The 12,605-nt window shown below is 62.3% G+C and overlaps 1 protein-coding gene across 1 annotated transcript; it reads right to left on the reverse strand.

Moving 5' to 3' along the window:
* Positions 1-634: 634 nt before the first annotated feature.
* TMPRSS4 (transmembrane serine protease 4) lies at positions 635-9,507 on the reverse strand. Its single transcript, XM_072884648.1, has 13 exons — positions 9,499-9,507; positions 5,568-5,598; positions 5,374-5,487; positions 5,031-5,183; positions 4,797-4,926; positions 3,358-3,459; positions 3,194-3,234; positions 2,436-2,595; positions 1,987-2,153; positions 1,669-1,764; positions 1,393-1,532; positions 1,083-1,232; positions 635-773 (listed from the first exon to the last, which is right to left on the reverse strand). The coding sequence occupies exons 1-13, from the start codon at positions 9,505-9,507 to the stop codon at positions 762-764; spliced, it is 1,305 nt and encodes a 434-aa protein (XP_072740749.1). The 3' UTR covers positions 635-761.
* Between the last annotated feature and the right edge of the window lie 3,098 nt (positions 9,508-12,605).

The following is a 12,605-nucleotide window of genomic DNA, read 5'->3' on the forward strand; positions in this document are numbered from 1 at the left end:
CCAGTGCAGAAGGCTCTCTTGAGTGCAGCTGCCTGGAAAGCAGGATCCCTCCCTGCCACGCTGCACAGGAATGGCCCTGATTTCTAGTGGGGCTGAAGCTACGCTAGAAAAAGTTGATTTAAAATAACGCCTAATGTCCCTGTTTGTTTACAGTAATTTAAACTGACCCCGATCCAATCAGCTTGTCTGACTGAGTGGCCGAGGTCCACGCAGCGCTTTCTTCCTTGTGCGTATGAACAGCTTGTTCACAAGAGCCAGCAAATAAACCCTGCCTTGCGCTGGGGAAGCAGCTCCGGCACATAGTGCAGGGCATTGTGAAAAATGCCCCTGCAAGCAAGGGGGACAAAGCCTTCAGGGGCTGTGTGAAAAAACAAATACTTTTTTTAATGGGGTACTCTACAGCACAAACATCATTTCTGTCTGTATAACAGTAGTGAGCAAAGAGCAGCCTCGCCCCACAGGAGCCTTCCTGCCACAGCAGGGTCAGCACAGGGCAATAAATCAATCTCTCTCCGGAAGGGAGCTTGAGCCGGTCAGATTCCTTCACGGTATCAGTGGCCGTCGCTCCGGAGCTGCCGTTTGCCTCCTTGGCTGGCTTCTGGCATGCTAAATCGCAGCCTGCCAGCGAGGGTTCGGGATGCACCGCTCACCTTCTGTGGCTTGAGCTCCATTTCCTAGCTGCTGCTGGAGCCGAGACAGCCAAACGCGTAGGGACGGGGAGGGAGGCTTGGGGGGAGTGGAGGGAACTGTCCCGGCAGGTCTCAGAGCTCTGACTGCAAGGAGAGAGAGGGAGAGAAGAAGTTGAAAGCTTCGAAAGGGCGGCGAAAACCAGGAGGCAAACGGAGTCCCTCCCTGAAGGAGCCGGCTCGGCTCCTGCGCAGAGCCGGAGGGGGCTGGCTGGCTGCAGCCCCACGGCCCCATCCCCGCAGCCTGCCCTGCGGCAATGCTGCACTCTGCCGGCGCGGTTCCCTGCCGTGCAGAGCCATCAAGGGGGCCTTGACCCTTCCCCACCACCCCCCGGAACCTGCGTGACGGAGCAGCCGTGCGCGTTGCTGCAGCGGTGTCAGCAGTATGGCACTGACCCTCCAGACAGCGTAGATCCAGTTGAGGTAGGCACGCACGCTGGTGTAGACGCCGGGCGTGCTGGGGTTCCCGCAGCCCTGGCCCCAGCTGACGATGCCCACCACCTGCCAGTGCCTGCCCCAGTACAGCAGGGGCCCGCCGCTGTCCCCCTGCGAAGGACAAGCCATCTGAGCCGGGGCTGAGGAGCCCCCCGTCCCGCAGCACGGGGGGGGCCGGTGCTCACAGCTGCGGCTTGCAGCGCTGAAAGGGGCTCTGCCATTGATAGCTGCGGACCCACCCACCCGCTCTGTCTGGGCCAGCCACCCCCACCTGGCAGGTGTCCACCCCGCCTTGGGGCAGGCCGGCACACAGCATCTTCTCAGTGACCTCCCCGTGGTAGGCGTCCAGGTTGCAGCTCTCCTTGCCTATGAGTTTCACCTCCGCCTGCTGCAGGGTCTCCGACAGTTTGCCTGCGCGAAACGTGGCTGCTCAGAGGGGCTCCCCAGCAGCCCCGGGCAAGCAGGGAGCCCGCCGGCCCCGTCTCCTCCTGCAAGCGGTGCTGGGGGGCACTCTGCCCTCAGCTCGCCCCCGCGCCGTCCCGCTCACCGTGCTCCTGTGTGTAGCCCCAGCCTATCACCCACAGGGACGTGCCTGGCACCAGCTCCTCATCGAAATAGGGCAGGCAGATGGGCTTGCTGCTGTCTGGAAGGGAGAGGTGAGGCGCAGGAGGCGGCTGGGGAGGCTCGTGGGGAAGGCGTCCCTGCCCGGACCGGCCGGGGCCACGCGCCGGCTGGGCACCCAGCTCCCCGCTGCGCCCTCGGTAAGGCACCGCTCACACAGGGCCCTCTCTGCACCGCTGCTCGGTGCCTAGCAAGCTTTGCCTTTGCGAGCTCTTGCTCCAAGGAGGCGTGTGCCACGTCTCACCTGAGACATGCAGGGGAGACCGCAGCTTCACCAGGGCAATGTCGTTGTCCTTGGGAGAGGCGGGTGTCACCTTAGCCAGGAAGACCTTCTCCACAGCAAGGGTGGCAGTGCCCGAGAGGAGGTCGGAGCCGGCCTTCACACGCCAGCTCTGCACGATGGGGTTGTTCCTGTGCAAAGACACGTCTGTTATTGCTCCCCTCTTTCCCCTCCGTGACTCTGCTGCAGGGACAGGCAGCAAAGCCGTGCCTCCACGCTGCCCCGCTCGGCATTGGTCAGCTGCATTGGACCGAGGGGCGCAAAGCCCTGCGCAGACATGCTAATTATGGGACATTTAAGCAACGTGTGGCTTAAACCCAGAGGGACTCAGCCTGGCCTCGAGGAGCCGACCCAGCCCTGGCACGTCGGTGCAGGCGGACCGGTGCGCTGCAGCGGAGAGGTCGCCGACTCACTTGAAGCAGTGCGCTGCCGTCAGGACCCAGCTGGGGTGGATGATGCTGCCCCCGCAGATGTGCTCCTTCCTGTACTGCAAGCTGACCTGCCACGGCCAAGCCTCGATGGCGGCCGGACTCCCGCCCAGCACGCGCGGAGTACTTACGCTCTCCCCGCAGTCTTCTGCCAGGCGGTGGAGCAGCGACAAAGCGACACGTTAGCTGCGGCAGGGAGAGAGAGCACCCGCTCTGCCCTCCTCCAGCCTCGGGGGTGAGCGGGGACGGCGGCTCCCGCACCTCCCAGGGAGGGGAGTGTGGCCCAGGGGCCTCACCCCCCGTGACGCTGCCTGCGTCACCCCTTCCTGGGCCACTTGGCAACACCCCCTTTTGTTCTCTGTTTGCACATCGTCCCCAGGCTTGCTGAAATGGGTTCATCCATTCCTTGCCTTCTCCAGCCCACCAGGTGGATTCGTTTAATCAGGGTAACTCATCAGCAAAAGTAAACCCATCCGGGCAGCTGATTAAGCCTCTCTCAGGTGTTTCAGTTCTGGGAGGTTTATACTGGCTTAACAAGAAGGTTAGCAGTAATTAAATCCAACTTTTCTCATGCAAACAGCGTGGGAACCGGGGAGGGCCAGGGCCAGGGCCAGGGCCAGGGCCAGGGCCAGGGCCAGGCTCAGGCTCTTGCGGCCGCAGCACAGCATGTGGGGCTGTGCCAGGAACAAGGACCTGGAGCGGCACGAGGGCCTGCAAGGTGCCAACAGCATCATGACACTTACTGGAACAAAAGAGCGAAACAACTGATCCAGAGAGGCATTTCCTGGAAGAGGGAGGAAAAGGGCTGGATTCGGCGGGGAGAGGCTCTGGCTCCGCGGCCAGGCACAGCAGGCTGGAGGGCGAGGGGCACGGCGGCCACCTCCGCACAGCCCCACCGCTCGCTCACCTGCCCGGCTCGGACATCTGGAGGCTGCCGTTGCTCAGCGTGACCTCGCGGGGAGGCAGGGGCTGCCCTGCGCCTGCCTTCACTGCCTGGAAAGTGGGGGTGCTGAAAGACACGGGGGGGCGTGGGTCAGGAAGCACACCGTGGGGTGCTCAGCCCCGGGGCACAGATGCCGGGAGAGGACAGGCGCTGGTGCCTGAGCACCCCCGGGAGCCTGGAAACTTGGCGGTTTTGGCTCAGACTGAGCCAAAGATGGTATAACCCAGTTCTAAACCTTTAGGGACTGAAGCTTTACAAATAGGTCCTAAATGTTTGCCTGTGGCCCCAACAAAGAGCTGGTGAGAGAGGGAGGAAGCAGGAGCTTAGGAAGGGAATGTGGACCCTGTGCCAGTGAGCAAGAGAAAGACCCCCCAGAAAAAGGGAGTTCCTTGGGACGGGGGCACAGGAGTGCCAAAAGAGGGAAGTTCTGAAGGGCGGGGGGCAGGACGGGAGGACTGGCCACTGAGCCCAGGGCCAGGGGCAGGAGCCTGTCGAAGGACGGGGGACTACTCCCTGCTCTCTGGGGAGGCGTGGGGCAGGTAGCTCCCAAGGGACCGCAGGGGTGTCCCTGCTGTTGTTGGGCCTGTGCTCAAAGCCTCAATCCCTGACTTTTCGGAACTGGCAAATACCGTCTTGGGCTCAGTCTAGGCTCCGAGAGGGGCTCAAACACCAGAAGCCGTCTTCTCCCTAGTATGCCCCTAACTTAACTCAGACCCTCCCTTAATCCAGGGCTGATACCAAACAGACGGGGCTAGCAAGCTGTTTCCCCAGATCTCGGCTTTAACCAGCTTTAGTTGAACGCAGCACTACAAACTTGCCACTAGCTCAGGGCAGCACACAAGGCGGACGCAGGTGGGTGACACGGAGCTTCATCGCAGCTGCAAGGACCCGGCCCTGCCCACAGCTGTGCAGCACCCACAGCTGTGCAGCACCCACAGCCCCGGCCAACTGCTGCTCTCCTGGGGCTTTAAAAGGGGAGTGCGGTGCCACGCACCCTCCCCGGCAGAGCTCCGTCAGCAGCGAGAAGCCGGGCTGAGCTCCGCACGTGCCCCAGGAGGGCTGCTCTGGCGAGGTGGGTGCGCGCGTGCTGTTGGGAGCTGCGGGGCGGCCCTGCTGCCTGGGTGGCTGCGAGTAGGTGGGGTGAGGTGCCCGTGGGCTGGGGACAGAGCAGGGGACGCTGGGCATGGTGTTGTGCTTACGTGGGAAGCTGCCAGGGCTTCTAGCACAGAGACCAGCCAGCTCCCAGGGACAGCCGGAGTACTCTGCGCGATGGGGACGGAGTGAAACCATTAGTGCAGGGCTCTGAGTGCTCTCTAGTAAACAGAGCCCCACTCAAAAAGAGCTCTTACGGGAAAGGGATAGCTAAAGCAGGCAAGAGAGGTGTGGAGAAAGCAGCCATGTACCTCCTGTAGCCCATTTGCTCGCAGGCTGCTTTCGCCAGCACCAGGTTGAAGTGGTCGTGGCAGATGCAGGACCAGGCGCCGGTGTTTCTGTTAAGCACCTGCAGGATGGATCTGTCTTTGGAAACGCGGGCTGGAGACAGGCACGAAGTCAGCTTTGTCATAGGTGGCTTTAGCAGGCGGAGGCTTGCTGCAGCAGCCCAGCTCTGGAGCTCTAGCAGGGTGTCCTGGACTCACCGCCAGCTGGTGGCCCCTCAGGGACCCACTGGGGACAGTTGGCCTCGTCCTCGCCCTGCAGACAGTCCGCCTGCCCGTCGCACACCTGCTGCAGTGGCACCAGTTTCAGGGGCTGTTTGCAGAAGAAGTAGTGGTAGTCCAGGTACACCTTGACTAGAGGGAAAGGGGGAGCACAGCGCTGAGCTCATGGTGCTGGGCAGGCTCCGGGCTTGCGCTGGGGGGCTCAGCAGGAAGGTGGCAGAGCCGGTCCCGGCGGAGCCCTGGGTCCAGAGCTGTGTTTGCCGAGCCGTGGCTGTGCCCAGCAGCGGCAGGAGGAGGGGGGAGAGGAGAGCAGGAGTCGTACCCAGGAACCCGACCGTAGCCAGGCAGGCGAGGCCGAGCACGGCTGCCAGGACGGGCATACCGATCCGCTTGAAGGACTCCAGCGCCGTGGAGGCTTTGTGTCTTGCGCTGGGACCTGCAACACAGAGGAGCGTGGCCCTGTGTCGCCAGGCCCAGCCTGGCAGCGCCCACGCCCCCAGCTCCTGTGGGTATTACCTCCGCCATTCAGCTGCTCAGAGGCAAAATCCTGCAAACCAGAGGGGAACACCAGTTACCGAGCTGAAACTTCAGCCGAAGAGCAGTTGGCAGGTGGGAAGCGTCTATAGCAGTACGGCTAGCTGGCCCTGTGGTGATTCCCCTGCCAAGCGCACCGCTAACGTGATCAGCCACCCCCGGGAGGGCAGCCCGGAGAAAGCAGAGGATCAGCTAAGCCTGCGCAGGCACAGAGGCTGCCATCTCCTTGGCTTGCTCGAGGCCCTCCGGGAGGATTAGCAGGGAAACTGCCCCAGCCTGCAGCTGAGGCTGCTTTAGAGCTGCTGGGGATGGGGGTGGCATGTCCTGGTGCGGCAACACTTGGCTCTGCCCTCACCCGGGGTCGCTGGCTGTGTTCTTCCTGTGGACACCACCTGTGCAATTCCAGTAACTGGCTATTAATGTTACGGAGTTACTGTCGTTAATGCACCAGAGGCTTAAAAAGTGATAGGAATTATGAAAGAGGCACTTTCTGATGTGCCACGAAACCCTGAGTCAAAATACACGTGCCTGCAGGGCCGTGCCACCCAGACGTGTCACGATGAGGGTTATAGTCTTTGGGTGACCCAGTGCGGGGTCAGAAACCGAGGAGCACAGCCCGAGACCTCCCCGACAGACTGACGGAGCCACTGGAGAAACCAGCCTGGCCCACAGGAACAAGTGCTCTCAGGGCGGGGAGGGAGGGCTGTGCCGCTGCTAGGACACACAGCAAACACAGCCGGGGTAGCAGTCAGCACTGGAGCAAGCGATGAGTAAGGCATTGATCCCACCTGATCTCTTCAAAATTGTTTTCCTGTAATAGCTTCTCATAAGAGAGATGCCCGACTGCAGTAGGAAAGGCCCCGTGAGCTGCACCAGCCAGCTGCTGCTGAAGGAGCCGCCCCGGTCCTCGGCGCGTGGGTTGGCGCTGGGCAAGGATCAGAGCCCCTTTGGGGGGGGTTCGGGTGGACACCGTATGTTTCTGTTGCCCTGTTTTGCAGCCGTGCATGTGCCACGCTGCTGAGAGCTGCTTGCTGAGAGCTGCTTTCTGGCAGCTTGCGGTTTGAAAGGGTGCTCCTGCCCTGCCGAGGCAGTGGAAAGCAGCACACTTGCTTTTACCTCGACTGTGCTTCCAGCCCTTTTCCTTTGCTGTTGCTTCTGGACGCTACCACGACAGGTAAGACTTGACTGAGCTTTTCTGCAGGGCCCGTACCCAGCATGAGCAATGGGTACTGCAATAAAGCCACAGATCCAGGAGCACGATTCAGGAGATTTGGGGGTTTAGAAGCCTTTGCTTATTTGGCTGCTGAGCTTCGGGGGCAGCACACCTTTCCCTGGGCAGCAGAGGGCTGGAGACGGTTGCATTTGTTGTCTCAAATGAGAGCACAGGCCCCTCCAGCTCGGAGGCTGGGGCTTTGAACAGCGGTGCAGTGAGACGAGGGATGCCCTAAGGCTGCGAAGGGGCCGTGCTCCAGCCCGAGGCTGGTGGGAGGGAGGAGTGGAGCCCTCCCTCTCTGGGTCACCCTGTTTGGGCACGTTTAGCCATGCCCAAAGACTCTACCAGCAGGATTTTACAGGCAAGTGCCGAGCGATTATTTACGGGTTAACACGTAAAGATAGCTTGATTGAATGTGCTGCTCGCTCGGCCATTGCTGCCCCTCGCCCAGCCAGGAAATGTTGCGTCCCCATCGCGGCCCTGCTGCGTGGCTTGGACCGCCAGTTTCGGCTGCTGCCCGGCCCAGGAACAAGAAGTGACGTGTGCAGGGGAGGACCGGATCCTGCCCGGTGCTGGCAGGGCTGCGGGCGTGTGGCTGTGCCCCAGCATGCAGCCGTCTGGCTCTTTTGAGGAAATGCCAGGGGCTTTTCTCCAAACGGCCGGGCTCGCCCGGCACCGATGCCGAGCACGGGCGAGTCACGGCCAGCGCCCAGCCCCTGGACGGGCTCTGCACAGCCCCTCGGGTCTCTTTGGCTCCCGTGAGGGCACTGCAGTGCTACCAGGGAGCCCCTGCTCCAGATCGGCTCCTGGGGGCACGGAGCCCGGCTCCCGGTGGCAGGGAGTCGGGGACCTGCTGGGAGCAGGAGGGCAGGCTGGGAAGGGGAGCGCGTCTCCGGGACCTCCCGCTCGGCTGCCCTTCCCTGAGCCCCTTCTCTGAGGCACTCGGTGCCTGCAGGAGCCCTGGGAGTTTTGTAATGCCAGCTCGGCTTGCTCCCAAATGCCACCTACGCAGCCAGCCGAGGGCACGTGGGGCCAGTCCTTCCTCGTGCTGACCTCTTGTGTCACCGTGGGCCTGGGCCGGGCATGACCTGGATAATGGGATCCTAACGGTTCCCTGCGGGAACGGTCCCGGGGCCCTGGCTGCGACGGCTCCTCCAGGCTGCGCGGCATGGCCGGGGCTCTGCGGCTGGGGGGCCCCGCAGCTGCCCCCCCGTGCCCGCAAGCTGCCCGCACTTGTGCCCATCATGTCGTCTGGTGTCGGGCTCCTTTCTGACAACCCCGTGCAGGTCTGGTGAGGACGCAGGTGGGAGGGATGATGCTGTGGTGCTGGCCACCTTCCCACACAGAGAAGGTATTGCCTGTTGTTGATTTTTGGTTGGGTTTCCCCCCCCTATTTTCTTCAGTCCATGAACCTCCTCTGTTTCAAGCAGATTCAAAGCTTTGAGCTGCCCCAGGGGCTGCCTCTCCACGACTGCCCACTTGCTCTCAAAACCACACTACAAGCAAGAGCTGCACTGGGTAAATTCAAAGCAAGGCAAGAGCTCTGCCAGCTCCTGCGTGGACTGGAAGCACGTGATTTCCCCGAGAACTCAAGGCTACTGTAACTAATTGAGCTCCCTTGCCATATTCTCTGGATGCACCTTAATGCCACTATGGCCAGTCTGCAGTCCGGCTGTGCAAATGCCAGCCCACGAGCCATGGACCCTGATGAACTTCTGCACCCGCGCCATACGAGCAGGCTTGGGCAGCTGGGGTGCAGTCGGACTCTTGCCGTTTGCCCTCCACAGTGCGTGGCTGAAAGGCTTTGTGGTGCACCGAGTAGCTGTGCCGGCTGCTCCTGAATGAGGGGAAGTGGGATGTTCCTACGTGAAACCCAGCTTCAAAGGGTGCAGGGTGTTCGGGTACGGGGCTAATTCCTTGGCTGCAGGGCATTTAACCCATGGGCGTGTGTAGCCATTGCTGCCATGCAGGGGGATGAGTTCCCTGCTCCGGAGGGAACGATGTCCCAGTGTATCGCTGGTGGAGGGTTTTACGGTGCCCAGCAAGCTGGGCCATGCGTGGCTGCCCTCTGTTAAGGAAGCCTTTTCCTCCTAGGGAGGGATTGCATGCCAGGCTGGGGTTTGGTGGCCATGGCTTTGCTTGCAAAAGGCACTGCAGGAAGCTGAGCCAAGCATGTCCCTTGTCCTGAGCAGGGGGACTGGCAGCCCCACAGTGGGAGCTGCACTGGGGGGCAGGAGCACTGCGCTCTCGCCCAGGCATTGTCGAAGAACCAGCCCCTTCTTGGGGGGGATAAGATGCTCCAGAAGGGCACGTTCCCCTTGGTGAGCAGACTTGAGACACACTGCCTTACTCGTCTGCTGCCCGGCCTGGGAGAGGGCCAAGGCAAGCCACAGAGATATGTGGGAGTGAGAGCTTGTGGGGATAGCCAAGCACCGTATCCAACAGCCACGGTGGGGTGTTGAGAGAGATGGGGAAAATCATTCCCTGCCTGGATGCTGCAGGGGCTATGGGCCAGGGAGCAGCAGCTCTTTTGAGCCTGGGCTGCCTCACGGCCAGGAAACCGCTCCTGGCAGACCTGGGCTGCGAGTGCAGCCAGCGGCGGGGTGTGCGGGGCGCCGGCTGCCCGCTCCCGGGGTGAGGGGCTGGGGGCTGATGTGCAGGGAGGGGGCAGAGCGGTGGGCAAAGCTGTCGGTAACTCACCATGTTCATTCAGCTCTGACGTGGTCTTCTGCCTGCAGGAACCCGGCAAATATCCTCCAGTCCGGGACACAGGGAGGCTGTGGGTGCCCCAATGCCCAGGGAGCCCGGGCCGGCGATGCTTCTGCCACCCCTGTGCCTGTGCCGCTCTGCCTGCGCTGTACTAACACTGGGGCAGGACCGCCCAAGCGCTCCTTAAAACCCACAAGAGGAGTTGTGAAACAGGAATTATGATTTCTATTGTAATATAACACCGGTCTATCAGCAGCACCATCACCTGCAATAATCTCCTGAGCATCTGCCACTGGAGGGTGACTCACCTGCAGAGCTGCTGTCACAAAATGGCTTATCAGGAGTGAACTGACTGACAGAGCAGGATTTTTCCTGCTCCTCTCCCCATGATAAGAGGAACCACAGCCATCCCGCTCTTTGTCTGTCTCTTCCGCGTTGCACCGGGTTGTTTTTAAACAGAGGTTTTAGTAGGTGGAGGAGGAAAGGAGACGAGTTTATCCATGAGGTTACCAGGCCATTATATGCTCCTGCCTCTCGGGTCACTCGGTCTGTGTGTCCCTGTGCAGCCCAGGTTTGCGGCTGGGAGGTGCTCCTGGCAGCACCGGCGTGAAGTTGAAAGGAAAGCGAGCGGGTGCCCGTGGCCGGCTGCCTCTGGGGCTGTCACGCAGGCTGGGGGTGCAGGCAGGTGTCCGGCTGTGCAGGAGTAGCTGGTGTCCTGGGCAGGCTGGATGAAGTCGTTGCTCCCCGGTGGGAGCGGGGTGCCCAGCCCCTGCCCAGCGACTCTAACAGCAGGCGCCCCGACAAGCTGGCGGGGCAGAGGTTTGAGCGTGGCCCCTCCAGACCTCCTTACCTGCCCTCTGGGGCAAACCTCTCTCTTGCTCCCCGGCTTTTGTCCCTGCTGTGGTACAGCAGCACTGCAGGCATGCTGACTGCCGCATCCTACGCTGCTGGGATGCTCCTGGGCCGTTTGTGGAGATTTGGAGAGGCCTGCTGTCCATGTGGATGTGCTGGGCTCAGTGCCGAGGCTGGATCGGCCAGTGGGGCACCGTGGTGCAAACTGGCCGTGCCCTTCTCCCTCAGCCCCCCCTCCCTTTGCAGAGCAGCTGCCCTGTGTTGGTTGAGCTCAGTGATGCTGCCCAAGGTGGGGCTGGCAGGGGTGGGTGGGGAGAGGGGCTCTTGCAGCCCCTGAGCCCTGTTTTGGGGAAGTGCTGTGCCTGTAGGCAGGTCCTGAGGCTGCTGGTGGAGCTGTGCACGTCTGATGCAAAGCTGGGCTACACGTCCAGGAATAATTGCTCTGGGACAAAGAGTGGCTTGCTTTAGCCCGCTGCTGGCAGCACTGCTGGGCGGGATGGGCGTTTAGGTTTAGGTGTGCGGGAGCCGCTTGCTGCAGCCGGGCGAAGGCCAGTGCCAGGAGTGGGCTGGGGTCAGGGAGTCTGCAGGCTGCGGTCGGCCCTGCCGGCAGCTGGCTGGAGAGCCTGGCCTTGTGCAGACTCATGCTGGAAGTGGTGGGTGGGCAGGATTTGCCGAGCAGCTCATTACCCTCTCTCTCCTCCTTTTGTAATCAAGCTTTCCCAACGGCTGGGGAGAGCTGCTTCTGCCAGGTGCGTGCACTGTGCCAGCGGGGAGACTGCGGAGCATCCCAGACCTGCAGCTCCTTGGCCAGGGAGCCGTGCCGTCGCTGTGCCAGCTCGCCCCTGCCGCAGCAGGGACCCTGCCCGCTCTGGGGAGAGCGGGCAGCATAACCCGGTAGCCTGACCAGGGATCCTGGCATCTGCATGTGGCTCTGCAGGTAAGGGACACCCTCCTCACGCTCACTGGTGAGGATCCAGCCCCCTTGGGAGGTGTGGGGACCTCGGCAGGCTGCAGTCTCGGCTCCTGCCCCTGTGGTCTATGTGATGCCCAGAGACCACGGGCTGGAGGGTGGGCAGCAGCAGCTGGCAGGTCCAGCCACGCGCTTTGTGCGGGAGGGTGCCCAGTGCCGCTGCAGGAGCTTTCAGCTTGCAAACTGGTTTAAGGGGCTGCGCACAGCAGCGGGGAGCTGGGCAGAGAGCTTGCGTCCCTGGCGTGCCACAGTAGGTCCTGGCTGGGGCAGCATGGGCAAATGTGGGCACCTGATGCAGTGTGAGATGCAGCATGCTGGAGCGAGCTCTCCTCTCCAGTCTGGGCATGGCCCTTGCCAGGGAACCAACTGTGGCTTAAAAGCAAAAGCAGCTCAAGAGATGGGTGCTGCTCGGCCAGCAGGGATTGGGCAGAGGCTCTGGAGCGAGCTCAGTCCCATGCATCCAGCACCACCTGCGCAGCTGCAGCCCTGTGCCGTGCCACAGAGACCCCCTCGAGGCGTGGGCTGCCTTCCCAGCGTGTCCCAGTGCCAGCCCCACGCCCCACGGCTGGGCCTGGCCCCGCTGCCGTGGAAGGGAGAGCAGCCCAGGAGCATCTGCGGGGTAGGAGGTGGCATGACGGGGAGCGGCTCTTCCTCCTTTGAGGTTAAGCAAAGGCTTTGAGGAAGCAGCTGAGGTTTGCAGATGTTATGTCACAGCTCTGCGCGCTTTCGGGGCTTTGCTTCCTGGAGTGCGGCTGTGTTTCCAGCCCGTCACCCTTTCCTGGCCTCTTGCGCACAGAGCCCTGGCGTGACACAGGCTTCCGGGCACCCTGGCTCCGTCTAGGATCCGGCAGGGGCCAGGCAGGGCTGCCCGGGGCTCTGCGCAGCTGCCACCCTCTCTGGGCCACACGGACGTGCACCCTGTCCCTTTTCTCTCCGCTGCCTGGCAAGGAGCAGTCCTGGCCTCTCTGTCCGAGCTGGGCGCTGGCAGGACCTCGGGGTCTGCAATGTGCATCATCCCCTCTGCATCCCGCCCTTCCCCGGCCAGTGTCTCCGTGTGTCCCAGGCATCGCCCGTGGGTCTTGGGGCTGAGATCCCCGTTCCTGGGGAGGGCTGCTCGGGGGCTTGGCTCCTGCCCTGGCCGCTTGCGCAGGGGTACGGCAGAGTCGGAGGCTGTGCCTGGCAAAGCGTGCACAAAGAGGAGGTTTTCTGGGGGGGAGGGATTTTGCCCCTGGCTGCCCGGTTTCCAAGCTGTTGATGGTTATCCCTGTTTGCTACC

This window comes from Ciconia boyciana, chromosome 20 (assembly GCF_034638445.1).
Source record: "Ciconia boyciana chromosome 20, ASM3463844v1, whole genome shotgun sequence".
Lineage (NCBI taxonomy): Eukaryota > Metazoa > Chordata > Aves > Ciconiiformes > Ciconiidae > Ciconia > Ciconia boyciana.

Excerpts from the sequence above, each read along its gene's own strand:
- TMPRSS4 (XM_072884648.1), bottom strand. Across the intron at positions 5,184-5,373 it reads GGCTACGGTCGGGTTCCTGG|TCAAGGTGTACCTGGACTAC; the intron begins GTACGACTCCTG and ends CTTTCCCTCTAG. Across the intron at positions 2,154-2,435 it reads ACGGCAGCGCACTGCTTCAA|GAACAACCCCATCGTGCAGA; the intron begins GTGAGTCGGCGA and ends GTCTTTGCACAG.